At 38.7% G+C, this 15,089-nt stretch overlaps 1 protein-coding gene across 1 annotated transcript in view; it reads right to left on the reverse strand.

Annotated features, from left to right (window-relative positions):
• The window catches only part of rgs9a (regulator of G protein signaling 9a), a 29,887-nt gene extending 14,978 nt beyond the window's left edge, over nucleotides 1-14,909 (reverse strand). Inside the window, exons 1-6 of the mRNA XM_050069088.1 lie at nucleotides 14,694-14,909; nucleotides 9,517-9,613; nucleotides 3,865-3,915; nucleotides 3,633-3,739; nucleotides 773-824; nucleotides 185-243 (exon numbers count right to left, since the gene is read on the reverse strand). Of these exons, the coding sequence (XP_049925045.1) occupies nucleotides 185-243; nucleotides 773-824; nucleotides 3,633-3,739; nucleotides 3,865-3,915; nucleotides 9,517-9,613; nucleotides 14,694-14,762 (435 nt within the window). The 5' untranslated portion in view covers nucleotides 14,763-14,909. The remainder of the gene's footprint in view (nucleotides 1-184; nucleotides 244-772; nucleotides 825-3,632; nucleotides 3,740-3,864; nucleotides 3,916-9,516; nucleotides 9,614-14,693) is intronic.
• Between the last annotated feature and the right edge of the window lie 180 nt (nucleotides 14,910-15,089).

Below are 15,089 nucleotides of genomic sequence, written 5' to 3' on the forward strand. Positions count from 1 at the left end.
GTTAAAGGGTTTTTTTTGGGGAGTTTTTCCTTATCCGCTGTGAGGGTCGTAAGGACAGAGGGATGTTGTATGCTGTAAAGCCCTGTGAGGCAAATTGTGATTTGTGATATTGGGCTTTATAAATAAAATTGAAATTGAAATTGAATTGAAATTAACATGTTTATTTTTGTATTTGTTCACAAACCTGTTCATAGGGTTCCAGCATGCCTTTCTTGCGGATGTTTCTTTTTGCCAGGTAAATGGCTACAGTCATAATGAAACAAAAGTCATTAATGATCACACATGTTACAAACATAAAACAGTTGTATAATGTAAACACTACCATTAAAAAGACTGATATCAGTTTCATATGCAACTCCAGCACACAGATGGAATGTGTTTAGCCCGGCTGCAGAAATAAGGAGAAACTACTACCCTAGATCTGTCAAAAAAAAAAAAAAAAAATACACCTCCATATGACTCCACAGCTGTCTTGTTTACATATTTTATCCAGTTATACAAAAGGCTCATCTAGACTTCTCTTTTCAGTACTTTGCTTATAGTCAGTTGAGCTGAAGTGGGGGAAAGTGCCTCTTACTGATGTTCTTCATCCAGATATGTCAAGTCACTTTTGGAATTTGATTAAAAACCACAAATATCTTCTTTCAAAGCAATGCACATAGTTTGTGCCTTGTTACACAACAGTCAATCAGGATCCATCCTAAAAGATCGCTGAAGTCCCTGATTTTCCTCTTCAAATTAACCCCCACCCCATTAAACATACTGTACTCACCATAGTCACAGTCCTCTGCAACCCATTTCTGAGTAGGCCAGAAGTATGGGGTCTGAAAAGGTTTAGATTGGAAAGACAGTATTAGTGCTTGTCTATCTATACATTGTTTTATTAGCCTTATACTTTATGGCTTTGTCTAATTTCACTATAATTGTTAATAAACATGATTTTTAATTGATGAATAGGTTTTTAAATATCTGCTACAGAAATGTCACATTACTTCTATTTTTGCTCTCAGAGACCGCCGTTGTAAAATCTGGTTAAATACAACCTGTTCTCATTCCAAGGTCATCAAATACCAATGACTTGTCATGTCCCTCCGCATCTCAAGAAACACCCTTTAGTGTCTATATGTGATGCACAGCTCTAATACACTGTAACACATGGTACACATGTTGTGAAATGGTCACAGTTAGGTTTAGGCAACAGATTTATTTGGTTAGGCTGACAAAAATATCATGTTTTGTGTTAAAATATAGAAGTACATTGGTGGGAAGGGTTTACATTGGAGTTCGTGTCCGTGAACTTTAAATTGAAAGCCCAGGGTGTCTCATATAACATAACACATAAATGCTGAAGGATGCCTTTGCCGTGACAGGGGCATGACATAGCGTTGGTGTTTGATGACCTGGGGATGAGAACGGGTTGAGCAGGTTACAGCGTAAACAAAAAGATTAGCTTTAAAAGGAAAGAGGGCCTTACTGTTAAAAAACATCCTAAAACCAAACCAGACACTGCTGCAGGTGTAAACAATAATTCCACCAGCCATGTGAGGTTTGAGACAATTATTATTTCTCACACACAGAATACATTGAGTCAGTAGGCTCTTCAACATGAATTACTGGAAAGCTAAAAAAGAGTCATCCTCTGATCTTGCCAGGATATTTGAGCTGCTGTATTCATATTTGAAATTCTGCACTTTCCAGACAGCAAAAAGTTTTCTCTGAGGAAAACTCTTCACAGGATTCCTGCCAGTATGTCATGATGGACAGAGCTCTGCGTTTAAAGGGGATGAAAGTAATGAGTGTAATTGGCCATGACTGCCACAGTCTCTGACATGCCCATCTGTAATGCCTGATGCATTTTTTCTAATCCCTATTTAGATAATATAGCGCATGGTCTAAAGTGCATGGCACATGTGCATTTAGGGCGTGTCCAGCTCCACTTTGCCAGTTAAACAACACAAAGTAAGGCAAAAGGGGCAAACGTCTTGTATTTAGTCGCTAAATGAATCATAGGTGTGTTTTGGGCATAACATGGTACAATCAGAGTGTCATCACCCATTCCCTTTAAGGGCCAGGTGCACCTGCACCTGCACCTGGCGCACTGCTATTTGTGGTAAAATGTAGAAGCGAGCAGTTTTCTGCTGAGTACTATGGTCAGAGCAGTAATGTCACTGCAGTAAATATTGTGGGACATTTAGGCAGCAAAACTAAACATTGTAGATATAAGCTTGACAGAGGAAACAGAACTAAACCTTTATAACTAAAGTTACGCTGCTCCTTGTGTGTAAATGTGCACAGCATCTTTTTTAATGCGGAGTCAGACAGCGGACAAATTCACTTGCACCATGCACTTCATGTGCTTTAGATCATTTAAATAGTGCCCCCTTGACTGTATTTATTTATTTAGACGTTTATTGATCAGGGACAAATGCATTAAACATTATTTCATATAAAATACAAAACAGATGTCATGCATACAAGTTTCTAGCTGAAGCTAATTCGCAACCCCTGTCCCTGGTTAGGCTTTTGCTATTAAAACAGAGTTCGTGTGCAAAGTTAAAAACAGTTCAGAAACATTAATATACAAAACATATAGACAAAGACAGAATCAGGACATAAACAATAAGCAAAAACACAAAACAGTAAAGGGCAGTACACTAAATGAGTACAATAATATATAAAAGTCAATGTTCACAGGCTTGCTTCAGTTTCAGCCATCGTTTTACTTTTGTGTTAAAAGCCTTGAGCTCTGTCAATGTTTAGACCATGGTTTCTGTTGTTCAATGATATGATCGCTTTCTGCTGCCTTAACAAAGTAATGGGCCAACAACGTGCCTGAAAACCTCTCATTTTGAGACCTAAGTGCCCAGTGCCACGCTGCTGTTTTCATGAAAGAAACGCAAAAAACAAAAACATAGTCTCAGATCTTGGGTCAGGTTTGTGTCTCAGATCAGACGGGACTAGTCAGATTCATCCAGGTCAGGTCTCAGCCCATGGGCGCCCACACACCCCTTTGATGGCTGAATAAAGAATTTAAAAAATGGTGCACTTGTAGATTGCATGTTAACCTAAAGAAGTTCCTCATTTGTCCTATATACCATGTAGACATCCAGGAAGTTTCCTGCCAAATGTCCTCCTGGTTTGGTGTGTCTCAAGCTCAGTCATCATTTTTGATTTGTGTACAAAGTATTACACTTTTAGTATATTTAAACTCACAAATAATAGCCATGAATTGCTGTGAGTTATCAGTAATTTTTCTTTCAGTAAATGCATAAATAAAGAAAGAAGAGGAATTTTAAAATAGCTCATCTCTACTAAGTGTGAGATTGGTTTTAACATTTAGGATGATGTCTTTTTCCAACACACTGTTTCAACTGAACATAAATCACACACTGATTTTATGATAGAACGTCACAGCGTGCTTTTTCTTAACAGCTTACTGTGATGACATCAAAACATCAGCAGTGAGCTGTGCAGGAGCTGGTGATTAGGCCATGCTGTTATTGTTTACCACAGTCAGTGAGTCTATCTTTAGTGAAGGAAAATACGTTCTAAATCCTGTTTCTCTGTGATGTTCAAATGCAACATTGATTCCAACTATTGGCAGCAAAGGAGAAGCTAGGATTTAGTTTTACCTGGAAGCGGTAGAGGCTGGTGTCATTGCACATGACCAGCTTCTTGTGGTTCTGAAGGGGATAGATGTAGCCATAGGCCACTAACATGGTGCCAAAGACCTCAGCCTCTGGAACACAGACAGGAAGAGGAAATTCATAGGTGAGGCAGTAAATGACACAATATGTTTTTAAAATAACTGACATGTGGTGATGTCATGTTTAAGTAACCAATATGAGTTTTATAGCACTGTACCTTCTGTAGTGTTCTTCATCTTGTTGGTAATCCATGCAATGATGTCCTTACCTGTGTGGAAACAGAGATAAGCACTGAAACACTGCACACACAGTTAATGACATTTTTCCATCAACTCGGTCTCACTCTGAAGTTGTTGATAACTGGCGCTCAGTCAGTGACTTCCTGCGTCAGACACCAACGAAAAAAAGCCATCCTTTCACGTAACCATGATACATGGCCGGTCGCCATTATTGTTTAGCGGCACCAGACGGCATCAGGGGGACACAAGGCAGGACAAAGTTAAGGCAGTGGAAGTCTGAGTAGGGCGGGTGGTAGGGGTGGTGGATTAGTCCAACAACCTCCGCCTTTCAACTGGGGGGGCCTGTGTTCGCTTCCTGAAGGATTGTATAGCCAAATTCTGTTACTTTTTTTTTTAAACCCAACCATGTCCTTTGGTTGACCAAACACTTGTGTGTGTTCGCAAAATGTAACCATGTGCATTTGTTGTCAATTTGCAAAATGTCAATTTGCACTGCTGTGCCGACGTTATGCATTTATTTCGAAAGGGACTGTATGCAAAGTGTGCATTTCCTGTGAAAATGGAAATGTATTTTGAAAACAGACAATGCATGTAACAGGCTGAAGTTGACACAGCTTCCCAGAACATCAACAATTGACGAGCCCAGTACCTTGCACGTCATATCTTGATGTGGAAAGTCCATGATCAAAGGTCGATACGTGACGAGGACAAAGTGAGAATGTATTGTTTCCATAAGTAATGAGTCAATAATGATCCTAGACTCAGAGTTTAAGTTAAGAGTTTAAAACAGGGTCAACAAGTGGTCCGTGACCCCTAGGGGGTCCTCAGAGTCACTGCAGGGGGGCTGCCAAATTATTTATTTATTAAATGTATTCTTGGTTAATTTAAGTTTTAATTGAAGTTGTTTCATTTTCAAAAATTAACATATGTCTGAAAGAACACATTAACATCAATCAAACTTATAATAAAAACATAGCTATGAATACTATATTCCATTTCTGACAGTATTTCCCCTCAAATCTCACACAATGGGCCTTCAAGTTCAATAATGTGTTTCCACCACCTTTCATGTAGAAGCCAAGTGACCATCATGACATCACGTCCCCAGTTAATGGTAGGGACGATAGGGACAAAATAACAGGCAGCAACAGTCAGGAGACATGACAGCACACATTCACAACTAAAGGTGACTACTTGGCTTCTGCACCACCCAATCATTTGAAAACTGCAACTCACAGGAGAAGGCACTTAAACTCACAAACCACCTGAGTTCACAAGGGGGGGGGGGGGGGGGGGGGTATATCCATGCTGACCTTTCCCTTGCCGCTCTCAGATCGGATTAAAAAGCTACTTTGGCTCCTAAAGCACTGTCCAGGACTCATCCAATTGTGGGCTGCCTTATTTAGCTTAGGTGTTAGCAGCTTAGACAGCAAGGCAGCCTGCCAGTGTCTTCACGCAGTCTATGCCTTAGATCATGCAGTGACCAAGTGCTGTCATTGTTGTCAAGCTGTGGTGTAGTGTAGGGTATACAGTACGCCCTTCTCTCTACAGCCATTTACAGTATATCCCCCTGTCTGCCAAGTAGCCATTGGAATATATGCTGATCATCCATAACATTAAAATGACTGGTGGGTGAAGTGAACAACATTGATCATCCCATTACGGTGCAATGCTCTACTGGGAAATCTTTGGTGCTGGCATCCATGTGGCTGCCACTTGACATGCTCCACCCATCCAAACAGACCATGCACACCCCACCTCCCAGGCAATGGACTCCTCGAAAGCCCCACCAACAGGCAAATGCGCCATACAACACTGCAGGAACTGCTCAGAAATGGCCTGAGGAAGGTGACAAAGAGCTCAAGGCATCAACCTAGCCTCCAACATCCCCAGATCCCAATCTGATTGAGCCTGTGTGGGACAACCAACCAACCCCAACCAACAACTGACAGGTCTCACAGGATCCGCCACCAAATTCCTGGTGCCAGACACCACAGAGGTCCTGTGTCCAAGCCTCGACAGGTCAGAGCCAAGTCCGATCCAAGGAGGCCCCACCGAGTGCACACATGCGTATAAACTCCTTAAGCAGAGTTCCACTGTATGATGGATATTGTGAAATGAGTCGTGATTTTAGTGGGAGTGGTTATTTTTGCATTACATCTTCACTGAAAAAAATATAAAGATTATAAATATGGGATTTTAGCTGGGGCCTGTGTCAAACAAGAATGTTTCCTTACGTCTGATATATGATTTGTAGGCCCGGGCATCTCTGTATCATAGTATGTTGTGACACAGCTTACCTTTATCAAAAAACTGCAATGACGTCTTTCTATTTGGATATTGCACTTTGCCATATTGTTAGCGTTTGATAATATTTTGATTAATTGTGCATCCCCACTTTTAATATACATGAGGTGTCAGAGTGCATAAAAAGCATTAAAATAGAGCCTGTTTATCAAAAAAGCACCAGGGGTATAGAGATAAAGAGGGACGAATTCTTATACTCTTAGCTAATCTGGCAGGACAAAATGTAATTTTATGTAACGTATATGCACCTAACATAGAAGATCCAGATTTTTTTCTACAATTTAAGAAAATCATATTGGATTTTGGTAATTTCCCAGTGATTCTAGGGGGGGATTATAACCAAGTACTTGATGTGTTTCTAGATAGATCTGGCCGGGGCATCACCAGACCATCCAAGACTCAGGAAGCTATTAAATCACTATGTAAGGATATAGGGCTTCATGATGTCTGGAGACTTTTAAACCCTGATGGCCGAGATTACACATTCTTTTCACACAGACACTCAGTTTATTCGCGTATTGATTANTAAATACAAACTAAATACTATACTCACAAAAAAAGCAGAATATTCTCTCTATAGATTAAAACAAAAATTGTACGAATCTGGTGAAAAAGCCAGCAAACTACTGGCTAGTCAGTTGAAAGCCAGAGAAGCTGCTCATCAAATAGGGGCAATTAGAGACAAAACTGGCGCTCTCATTACTAATCACAAAGAAATTAACAGTGTGTTTAAACAGTTCTATGAAGAGCTTTATAGGTCAGAGGGTGAACTGGACTTAGATAAAGCAAAAAAATTCTTTGATGCTTACTTCATTTAATCTGGAAGTCAAATTTGGTTTTGGTTTGGGACTTCAGAACATTATTAAGCTCATCTATAGCCAGCCTAAATCTATGGTAACAACTAATGGTCTGAGGTCAGAGGCTTTTGTAGCAGGACGAGGGACAAAACAGGGAGACCCACTCTCACCACTCTTGTTTATTATAGCACTGGAACCCCTTGCAGAAGCCATAAGATCAAACAAATCAATCACAGGAATAACAATGGGTGGTCAAAAAAACAAATTATTAATTTTTGCAGATGACATTTTGGCCTTGATATCGGATCCTCAGAAGTCGGTGCCCGCCATTTTGGAAACTATCAACTCATTCTCATCCATATCAGGATACATGATCAGTTGGAATAAGTCTGAAGTGATGCCACTTTCCAAAAGCTGTTACAAAAGTAATTTTCTAAACTGGAAATTTAAGTGGGTAGCTAAAAAATTAAAATACCTTGGGATCCTTTTGAATCCAGGACTAGTGAATATGATATTGGATAACTTCAATCCAGTATTGACTAAAATAGAACTTCTACTCAAGGGATGGGATAAATTACAAATATCATTATGGGGGAGAATACAAGCTATAAAAATGGTCATAGCCCCAAAGTTGAACTACCTTTTAAGCATGATACCGTTAAATATCCCAGTGACCATTTTCAAAACCATAGATAAAATGTTCAGTCAGTTTATCTGGGCTGGGAAAAGGGCGAGAATGAAAATAACAAGACTACAAGCTAAAGTAGAATGTGGGGGTCTGAGACTCCCTAATATGAGGCTCTACCAGGAAGCATTTATAGGGGCCCAGATAACATCCCTACTCTCAAATAGAAAGGACAAACCTCTATGGGTGAATTTAGAAGAAGAATTAAATGCTCCATTTAAAGCAGCAGACTATCTGAGTCATAGGCCAAAGTTACAAGGACAGAATCCTATAATCTCTAATACAAGGGACATCTGGCACCATATGCATAAGAAAGAAGGAGTATCTCCTTTTCTTACAGGCTCATCATCAATATGGAATAACCCTTTATTAAAAATAGGGGGAAAGGTGTTCTTCTGGAGAGAGTGGCATACTAAAGGAATCGAGCATATCCAATGTCTCTACCACAACAATATTTTAAAATCATTTGAAGAATTAAAGGAAACATACGACCTGCATAACAGAGATTTCTGGAAATTCTTACAGCTCAGGGATTGCATGTCTAAGGCAGCCCCCAGAGGTGTTGAGCTGCCAATCCAATGTCCTATCTCCTCTAAATGTATATTATTAAGTACAATGCCTCACCTTGTGGGTAAAATTTATAATCATCTTATTAGTGGGTTTAAGGGTAATACAACAGGCTTAAAGGTTGTGTGGGAAAGAGACTTGGGAATAACTTATGAGGAGGAAGAATGGAGCAGATTCATTTTATTCATTTCGATTCATTTTATTTTGTTTGTTTGTTTTAATGATACCATTATATTCATTCAAATGAAATCCACATCAACTGTATATTGACTGTATGTGTATAGGCGGTGCTCACATTGTCACAGGTCAGTTTATTTTTGTCATAATTCAGTGATGTGTAGAGAACCCTCTCACCTAGAGGTGTGTTGGTTTTAGTTATTTTGTGAATGTATGATGTGTACTAATAAGAAAAAAAAAAGCACCAGGGGGAGGATCCTAGGACTAATCCCCGAATGTCCCCAAATCCTAGAGATGTCCCTGCATACATATGTGGGCTGCGACTGACCTGTCAGGCCCACAGGCAATGCAAGTTGAGTATATCTGTTGTAATGTTTTAGCAAAAATTCATGTTTGCAGAGCACTGAGCATGTGACTGAATAACTAAGATTTGCATTATACTGCATGAATTGTATGAGAGTTTGTACTGTAAATGTTTGTAACTAAGTGGATGTTCATGATATAAATTTGCTCTTGTTAAACATGGTCCCTATGTTCTTCAATTCATAAGAAATGTTTGCCTTTTATGGATTCTCCTTTCACCATGGAGGCATGGGAGAAAAACAAAGTTTTCTTCAAGAATTCAAGGCAACACACAGTGTGTAATTGATATACAAATGGTCATTCTGTGGGTTAGTATTCCTTTAATCTTATTTCTTTTTGGCTCTTGGCTGTGTTAAGCAGCTGGACTGATTGCTTGTGTCTGTTAGGCTGCTGTTTAAGTGTAGCAGGTGGAAAACCAAAACAATAAGCTAAAGGGGGCTGAACAACTCTGTACAGTGGGGGAAACTGCAGAGCTCCGTGTGTTCATAATTACATAATCATTTGATACATAACTCATATAAAAATGATCTGTAAAAGCAGATTTTAAGATACACATCCTCATATTGTTATATCACCCTATACAGCTGATAGAATGCAGATTATTATAACCTATAATATTCTGTCCTTACTTGGGACAAATGTGTAATAAATGATCTTTACACAATTCTATACTTTTAGAAGCTAAGGAACATTTTCAGGCTTTGTCAGTGTGCGTTTGTTTGTCTCAGTCTCACCAGTGACGACATGTGGGATGGTAGTGACATTGAGTTTCTGCTCTGAGCCCTTGACCCCAGTGTTTGGGTCCTGCATCTCAACCACAATGGCCTCCAGCTGAAAGCAGAAGAAGAGCAAAGATGTCAGTGTAGCATTCAGCAAAAGAGAGACATCAGCCACCGGATAAACACTGGTAAATTCCTGTTTTCTGTTTGGTAAACAAATAAATCCGTTAACATATATGTTTGACAACATCAACAGGAAGGAAATTTCTGGATTTAAATCAGAGAGTGAATCTATCGGTAGATATTCATATTTGTGCCAGTAATTGAGGTTACATGTTTGAACAGATAAGATGAATTAGTAGAATCTTAGTAAGAGAAAGACTGTAGAGTGTCATAATGTTTAATTACCTTGTTTTTGATAACTTTCAGTGTATGATTAAAATGTCACAATGTGACAACTATCTCCATTAAAAACCTGAAGTTTATTCATCTTGCATGTGTCAGTCATCATCAGGTAATGCATATGTTGTGTATGGAACCTCAAAATGTTTAATATGAAATCTGAGGGGAAAAAAAATAATAATGTGTTACAACACAACACATTATTAAATATTATTTAATTATTAATTTCACAGTTCACAGTTGCGTATGCATTTTGTTGCCTTTAAGTCAATTGCACATAGCAGCTCTGTATAAGTTTGCCTGAATCCCAGTGAAACCTTCTCAGTACTTTGTATCTGGTATGTGTCATTATCTATGCCAAGACGGTTATGGTTTGGTTCAGTTTGTTTATCTATTTGTTTGTCTGCAAGGTTACAGAAAAACTATTAATTGGAATTTGGTGACTTGGTGAAGCATGGGACAGGAAAGAACCTATTAAATTTTGGAGCAAATCCAAATCACAGGATTGATACATCAATTATTTTTTTCTTTAGTTTTCATGTTGGAAAACTACTGTGTGGATGACATGCAGATTTATATTACAATATATCCAGATGATTATGAACCAACAGAGTCAATAAACTAGAAAAGTGCACTAAGTAGAGTGCAGATTTTCTGGAGATTCTGGTTCTATTCCAGCAGCAGCACTGCTACCGGAACCAATCATGGCCACTCGAGAAAATGCACACAGCACCACCCCTAGATGTATTTTTTGAAGTGCGGCATTTCCCGCCGGTGTGTTTTGGCCTTTACAGTCAAGATAGCTGCGAAGATACCAAAAACAGGGATTTTTTTTCATCTCGTAGTGTGCCTATAGTCCTTTAGTGGATCATAGCATTTTGGGTAACAAACTTTTCTATGGAGATAATAAGTGATAGTAAAAAGTATCTTTACAGGTCTCTGTAAAAATTCTGTTAGACGATTGCAGCAAATTCATAATGCTGCTGCCTGAGTCCTCACTGAAACCAAGTTAAAAACACATCGCACCAGTTCTTTGAGCTTTGCACAGACTCCCTGTGCATCAAACAGTTTATTTCAAAATACTTTTAATAACTCACAAAGTACTGACTGGTTTGTGGCCAAAATTAGTACATATCTCCGATATGCTGTTCTGTTATGGGCCATCCAGAGCTCCTAGATCATCTGGGACAGGTTTGCTCACCATACCCAGAGTCTGAACCAGACATACAGTGGCAGCTTTCAATCTCTATACTCACAGATTTGGAATAAACATTTTGACACAGGACCACTCTAACAGGTAGCAGTTGAGAGTCAGTCATGTATATTTTAAAACACATTTAGAATAACAGCAATGATCACAAGGTTGCTATAATTTTTTTTATTAATTTCAAGGTTATGCAACATTTGCCACTTTAGGTAAAAGTTGGCAGACAATTAAAGACACTACTGTAAATAATCCCATCCACCACCACACCCCCCACACTTGTGCACTGCAGTGATGTCACACTACTTCCTGTACTAGCTCTCCATGTTGCAGTGAATGTGATATGCTAGCAGGTTTTCCATAAAGCTCTATGCTGAGAAAGGACTGCATTCATATTACAAAACATTACTGTCTTCCATTAATGTACATTTAAAGCTAACACCTGATCAGAGTTACTATTTTGAATGAATCTAGGACTTTTACTTGAAACAAATTATAATTTAAATTGTGTTACTCCTACTTTTTCAGTCAGTACAATCCATTAGAAATATGTATTCATCCTTCCACTGTGAGGCAGCTGTTGCTCATGATTTACATGTAAATGAGTGTTATGACTCATCAGTGACATGTGATGAGGTCACTTTCACTTCCCCAAACACCACATCCTACACATGCTTCCTCACAGAATAAAGCCTCTTACTCAGGGTCGAATCATACTGCCTCATTAATATGTAATCAGATTAAATTAAAAACCTTCTGTCTTATAGTTTTGGAATCTGTGATGATGAAGCTGTAGCTTGGATGGGGGAGTAGGTTGTTCATTATTGCAAGGTTGGTGGCTTGATTACTGTGGTGTCCTTTTTTGCATGAATTTATTTGAGAATGAAGTTGCCAAGTCAACCTAGTGTTAGACACCATGAAAATGTAACTCTTCAAAAAGGCAAAAGACATACCACATATAAACACAGTGCATACAGTATACACATACAGAGGCACTGTCTGTGGCACATAAACAGTAATATAGGCTATGTAAATACAAAGAGGCAACCTCCAGTGCTGAAAAATGAAGCCAAAATGAAGTGCCCAAAACTGCAGTTCATCAAACAGCCACTTTTGGGTGGCTTCAAAAGCCAGTCAATGCCCATAGACCCCCATGTTACAATGCGCAACTTTACAGCAGGAATAAACATGTTGACAGCCTGGTACAAAAAAAACAATTTTGATCTCTACAGCCATTTTTTCTACATCATGACAACTATACTAGGGACAAAACTTTGTGTAAGTCACCCATTTACATTTACATTTACATTACCTATTACTGAGCAGCCCTATGGGGCACAGGCCCAGGGCCCAGGGGCCCAAAGTGTCAGGCCCCCCCCGGCCTTCACTTGCAAAATGTCGCAAAAGAGAAATGTCCCAACCAGGAAGAGACACAAAAAGACCACAAAGAGATACAAAACAGCTGCAAAAAGACACAAAGAGACTCACAATGACTATTAAAAGGGGCAAAACAGCGACAAAGAGACACAATGTGACCACAAAGAGGCCCATTACAACTGCTAAGAGACACAAAAATACCACAAGCAGGTATAAAACAACTTCAAATAGATGCAAAATGACCACAAAGACACACAAAACCACAGCAAGATGGGTAACAACTAGACATGCAAACAACAAAAAGAGGATAAACAGCTATAAAATCTGCGTCTCACCCCTGGGTACAGGGTTCTCACAACTTTTTACCAATGATTTTTTTTTTTAACTTTTCCTGAACTTCTCCATAATATTTTACCCCACTTCCATTACTTTAAAGTACAACTTTAAGTTAAAATAGGTAATGTTTGCCTTTTATAACGATTAATAATGAGGCTCTTACTCCTACAACAATTAGTCAATTAATTGATAAATTGATTGTAAATTGAAAGAAACTTATTCACCACTTCCAATAATTGATTAATTGTTTCAGTTATTTTCCAAGTGAAACTGTCAAACATTTGCTGGTTCCAGCTTCTTAAATGTGAGAATTTGCTACTTTTCAATTATGATAGTAAATGAGGAGTACTTGGGTTTTGGATTGTTGGTTGGACAGAGAAAGCAAGGTGAAAACATCACTATGGGCTTTGTTATGATTATTATTCACCTTTTTTTGACATAAACTAAATGATCAACTGATTAATCATGAAAATAATTGGCAGATTAGTTGATAATGAAAATAATCATTACTGGCAGCCCTATAATCCAGTGAGCTGAAACAGGCATTGTAGTGAAAATGTAACATGGAATATGACATGAAATGCCTTCCCTCAAGTTGCTAACGTCAAAAATCTTGCTATAGATAGGCCTACTACATCCTGCAGGGCTAGGGACTGCTTCTCTCTAAGCCATGTATTGTATTTGTTGTTCAAAAGACACATGATAACGTTATTTGACATGCACTACCCAAGCGTTTGCAGATAAGCAAACTGCTAGTGCTTGCTAACTTTACTCGCTTGTTAGACATTCCCATCGCCAACTGGCTGCATATTCCAATCATGTGATACTAGTGATGCTTCAACAGTCACAAAGTGCAGCACTACATTTAAAGACATGTTTTGTGGGTTTTATGAACATATTTTAAATAATAGCCAAGACTATTTATATTCAAAACTTTCATTAATTCCAAACAATTTCCAGGCCTTTGTATAATTTTCTAACTTTTCCAGGAATTGCATGACTGTAGGGACCATGTATGTAAGAGAGGCGGTGGGGCCTTCTGCATGTCTGTGCCCAGGGGCCCATTGTCTCATAATCCACCCATGGGGGTATGGATGAGATACTGGCAACCCCTTGATGCAATGACATTTGTTTCAGTATGGAGGCCTGTGTTAAGTTCAGTGCACAGTATATTTACTCTTTTGTAAGTTATAGAGGACGCATTTCACTCATTTATTTCCTTTACTCTGTGTGTAATTTGCAAGGTTTCTTATTTGCCCACCTCCTTTAACATAGTACTCAATTCTGTAATCTGTTATTTCTGTTACAGATTCAGTCCTGTCCTTCTGTCCTTTGCTTCAGCGTGGCAGTGAGTTGAAAGTTAAGATTAACAACTGAGGAGTGTACCTGGTGAGGTCAGGTTATGCTGTTAAACTTAACAGTATATACTGACCACAGTGACACTTGGCAGCAGAGCAAAGCTAATTGGCTTTAAGGTGGAATTAGAAAAGCTCTTTTACAAGCCCTGCTCTTCTGGTGGCAACTAATCATGTGTAAATCTCATACAAATAAAAATACACTCAATGAGATCTCTCATTTAACTGAAAATAGGAAAAAATACATCTATTTATGACAATATTAAAAGATTTATTGCAAAAAAGCAGTGTTTTGTTGTTGCTGTTGTTTTTTTCTCCACAGTGTCTGTGCTTCATATTTTATGTAATGCAATAAAAGCAAATGTCCAGAATGTTAAGTCTAACTTAGCTTTAGAGTGAAATCAACAATTAAAATATCTGTAATGTTTAAAACTCCACATTCCTGATTAAATAAGGGATAAAATAACAGCAGCAAGCACTGAATAAAACCAGTAGCAATGATGATGATATCCACCCACCTTTTTGAAGCAGTGTATGCGGGGCCGGAAATGTTGGCCCCGGTTTGGACGGGCTGTTCTGATTGTCATATCTGCAGATGGATGAAGATCAAATTGGATAAAAAAACAAAACAAAACAACAAATTAAAGCTTAAAATCCAAGTGTGAAATATTCCAGTTTTAATAGCTGTAGTTGCTGACAGAGCAGTGTGTGTATGTAGTAGACTTGAACACACTCCCTCTGTGTGAGGATTGTAAAGAGGATGGGAAGGATGGATTTATCCACCAATCAGCTGAAGGAAGCCTCTGCCCTGAGCAGTTCCAGAGAAAAGCCCCCTGTGAAAAGAGAGTCAGGCTAAAGCCTGTGTCAAAGCTGGAACATTTAGTTTATGTGGCTGTGTATGGTAGTTGGAGTGT

This window comes from Epinephelus moara, chromosome 18, assembly GCF_006386435.1.
Source record: "Epinephelus moara isolate mb chromosome 18, YSFRI_EMoa_1.0, whole genome shotgun sequence".
NCBI lineage: Eukaryota > Metazoa > Chordata > Actinopteri > Perciformes > Serranidae > Epinephelus > Epinephelus moara.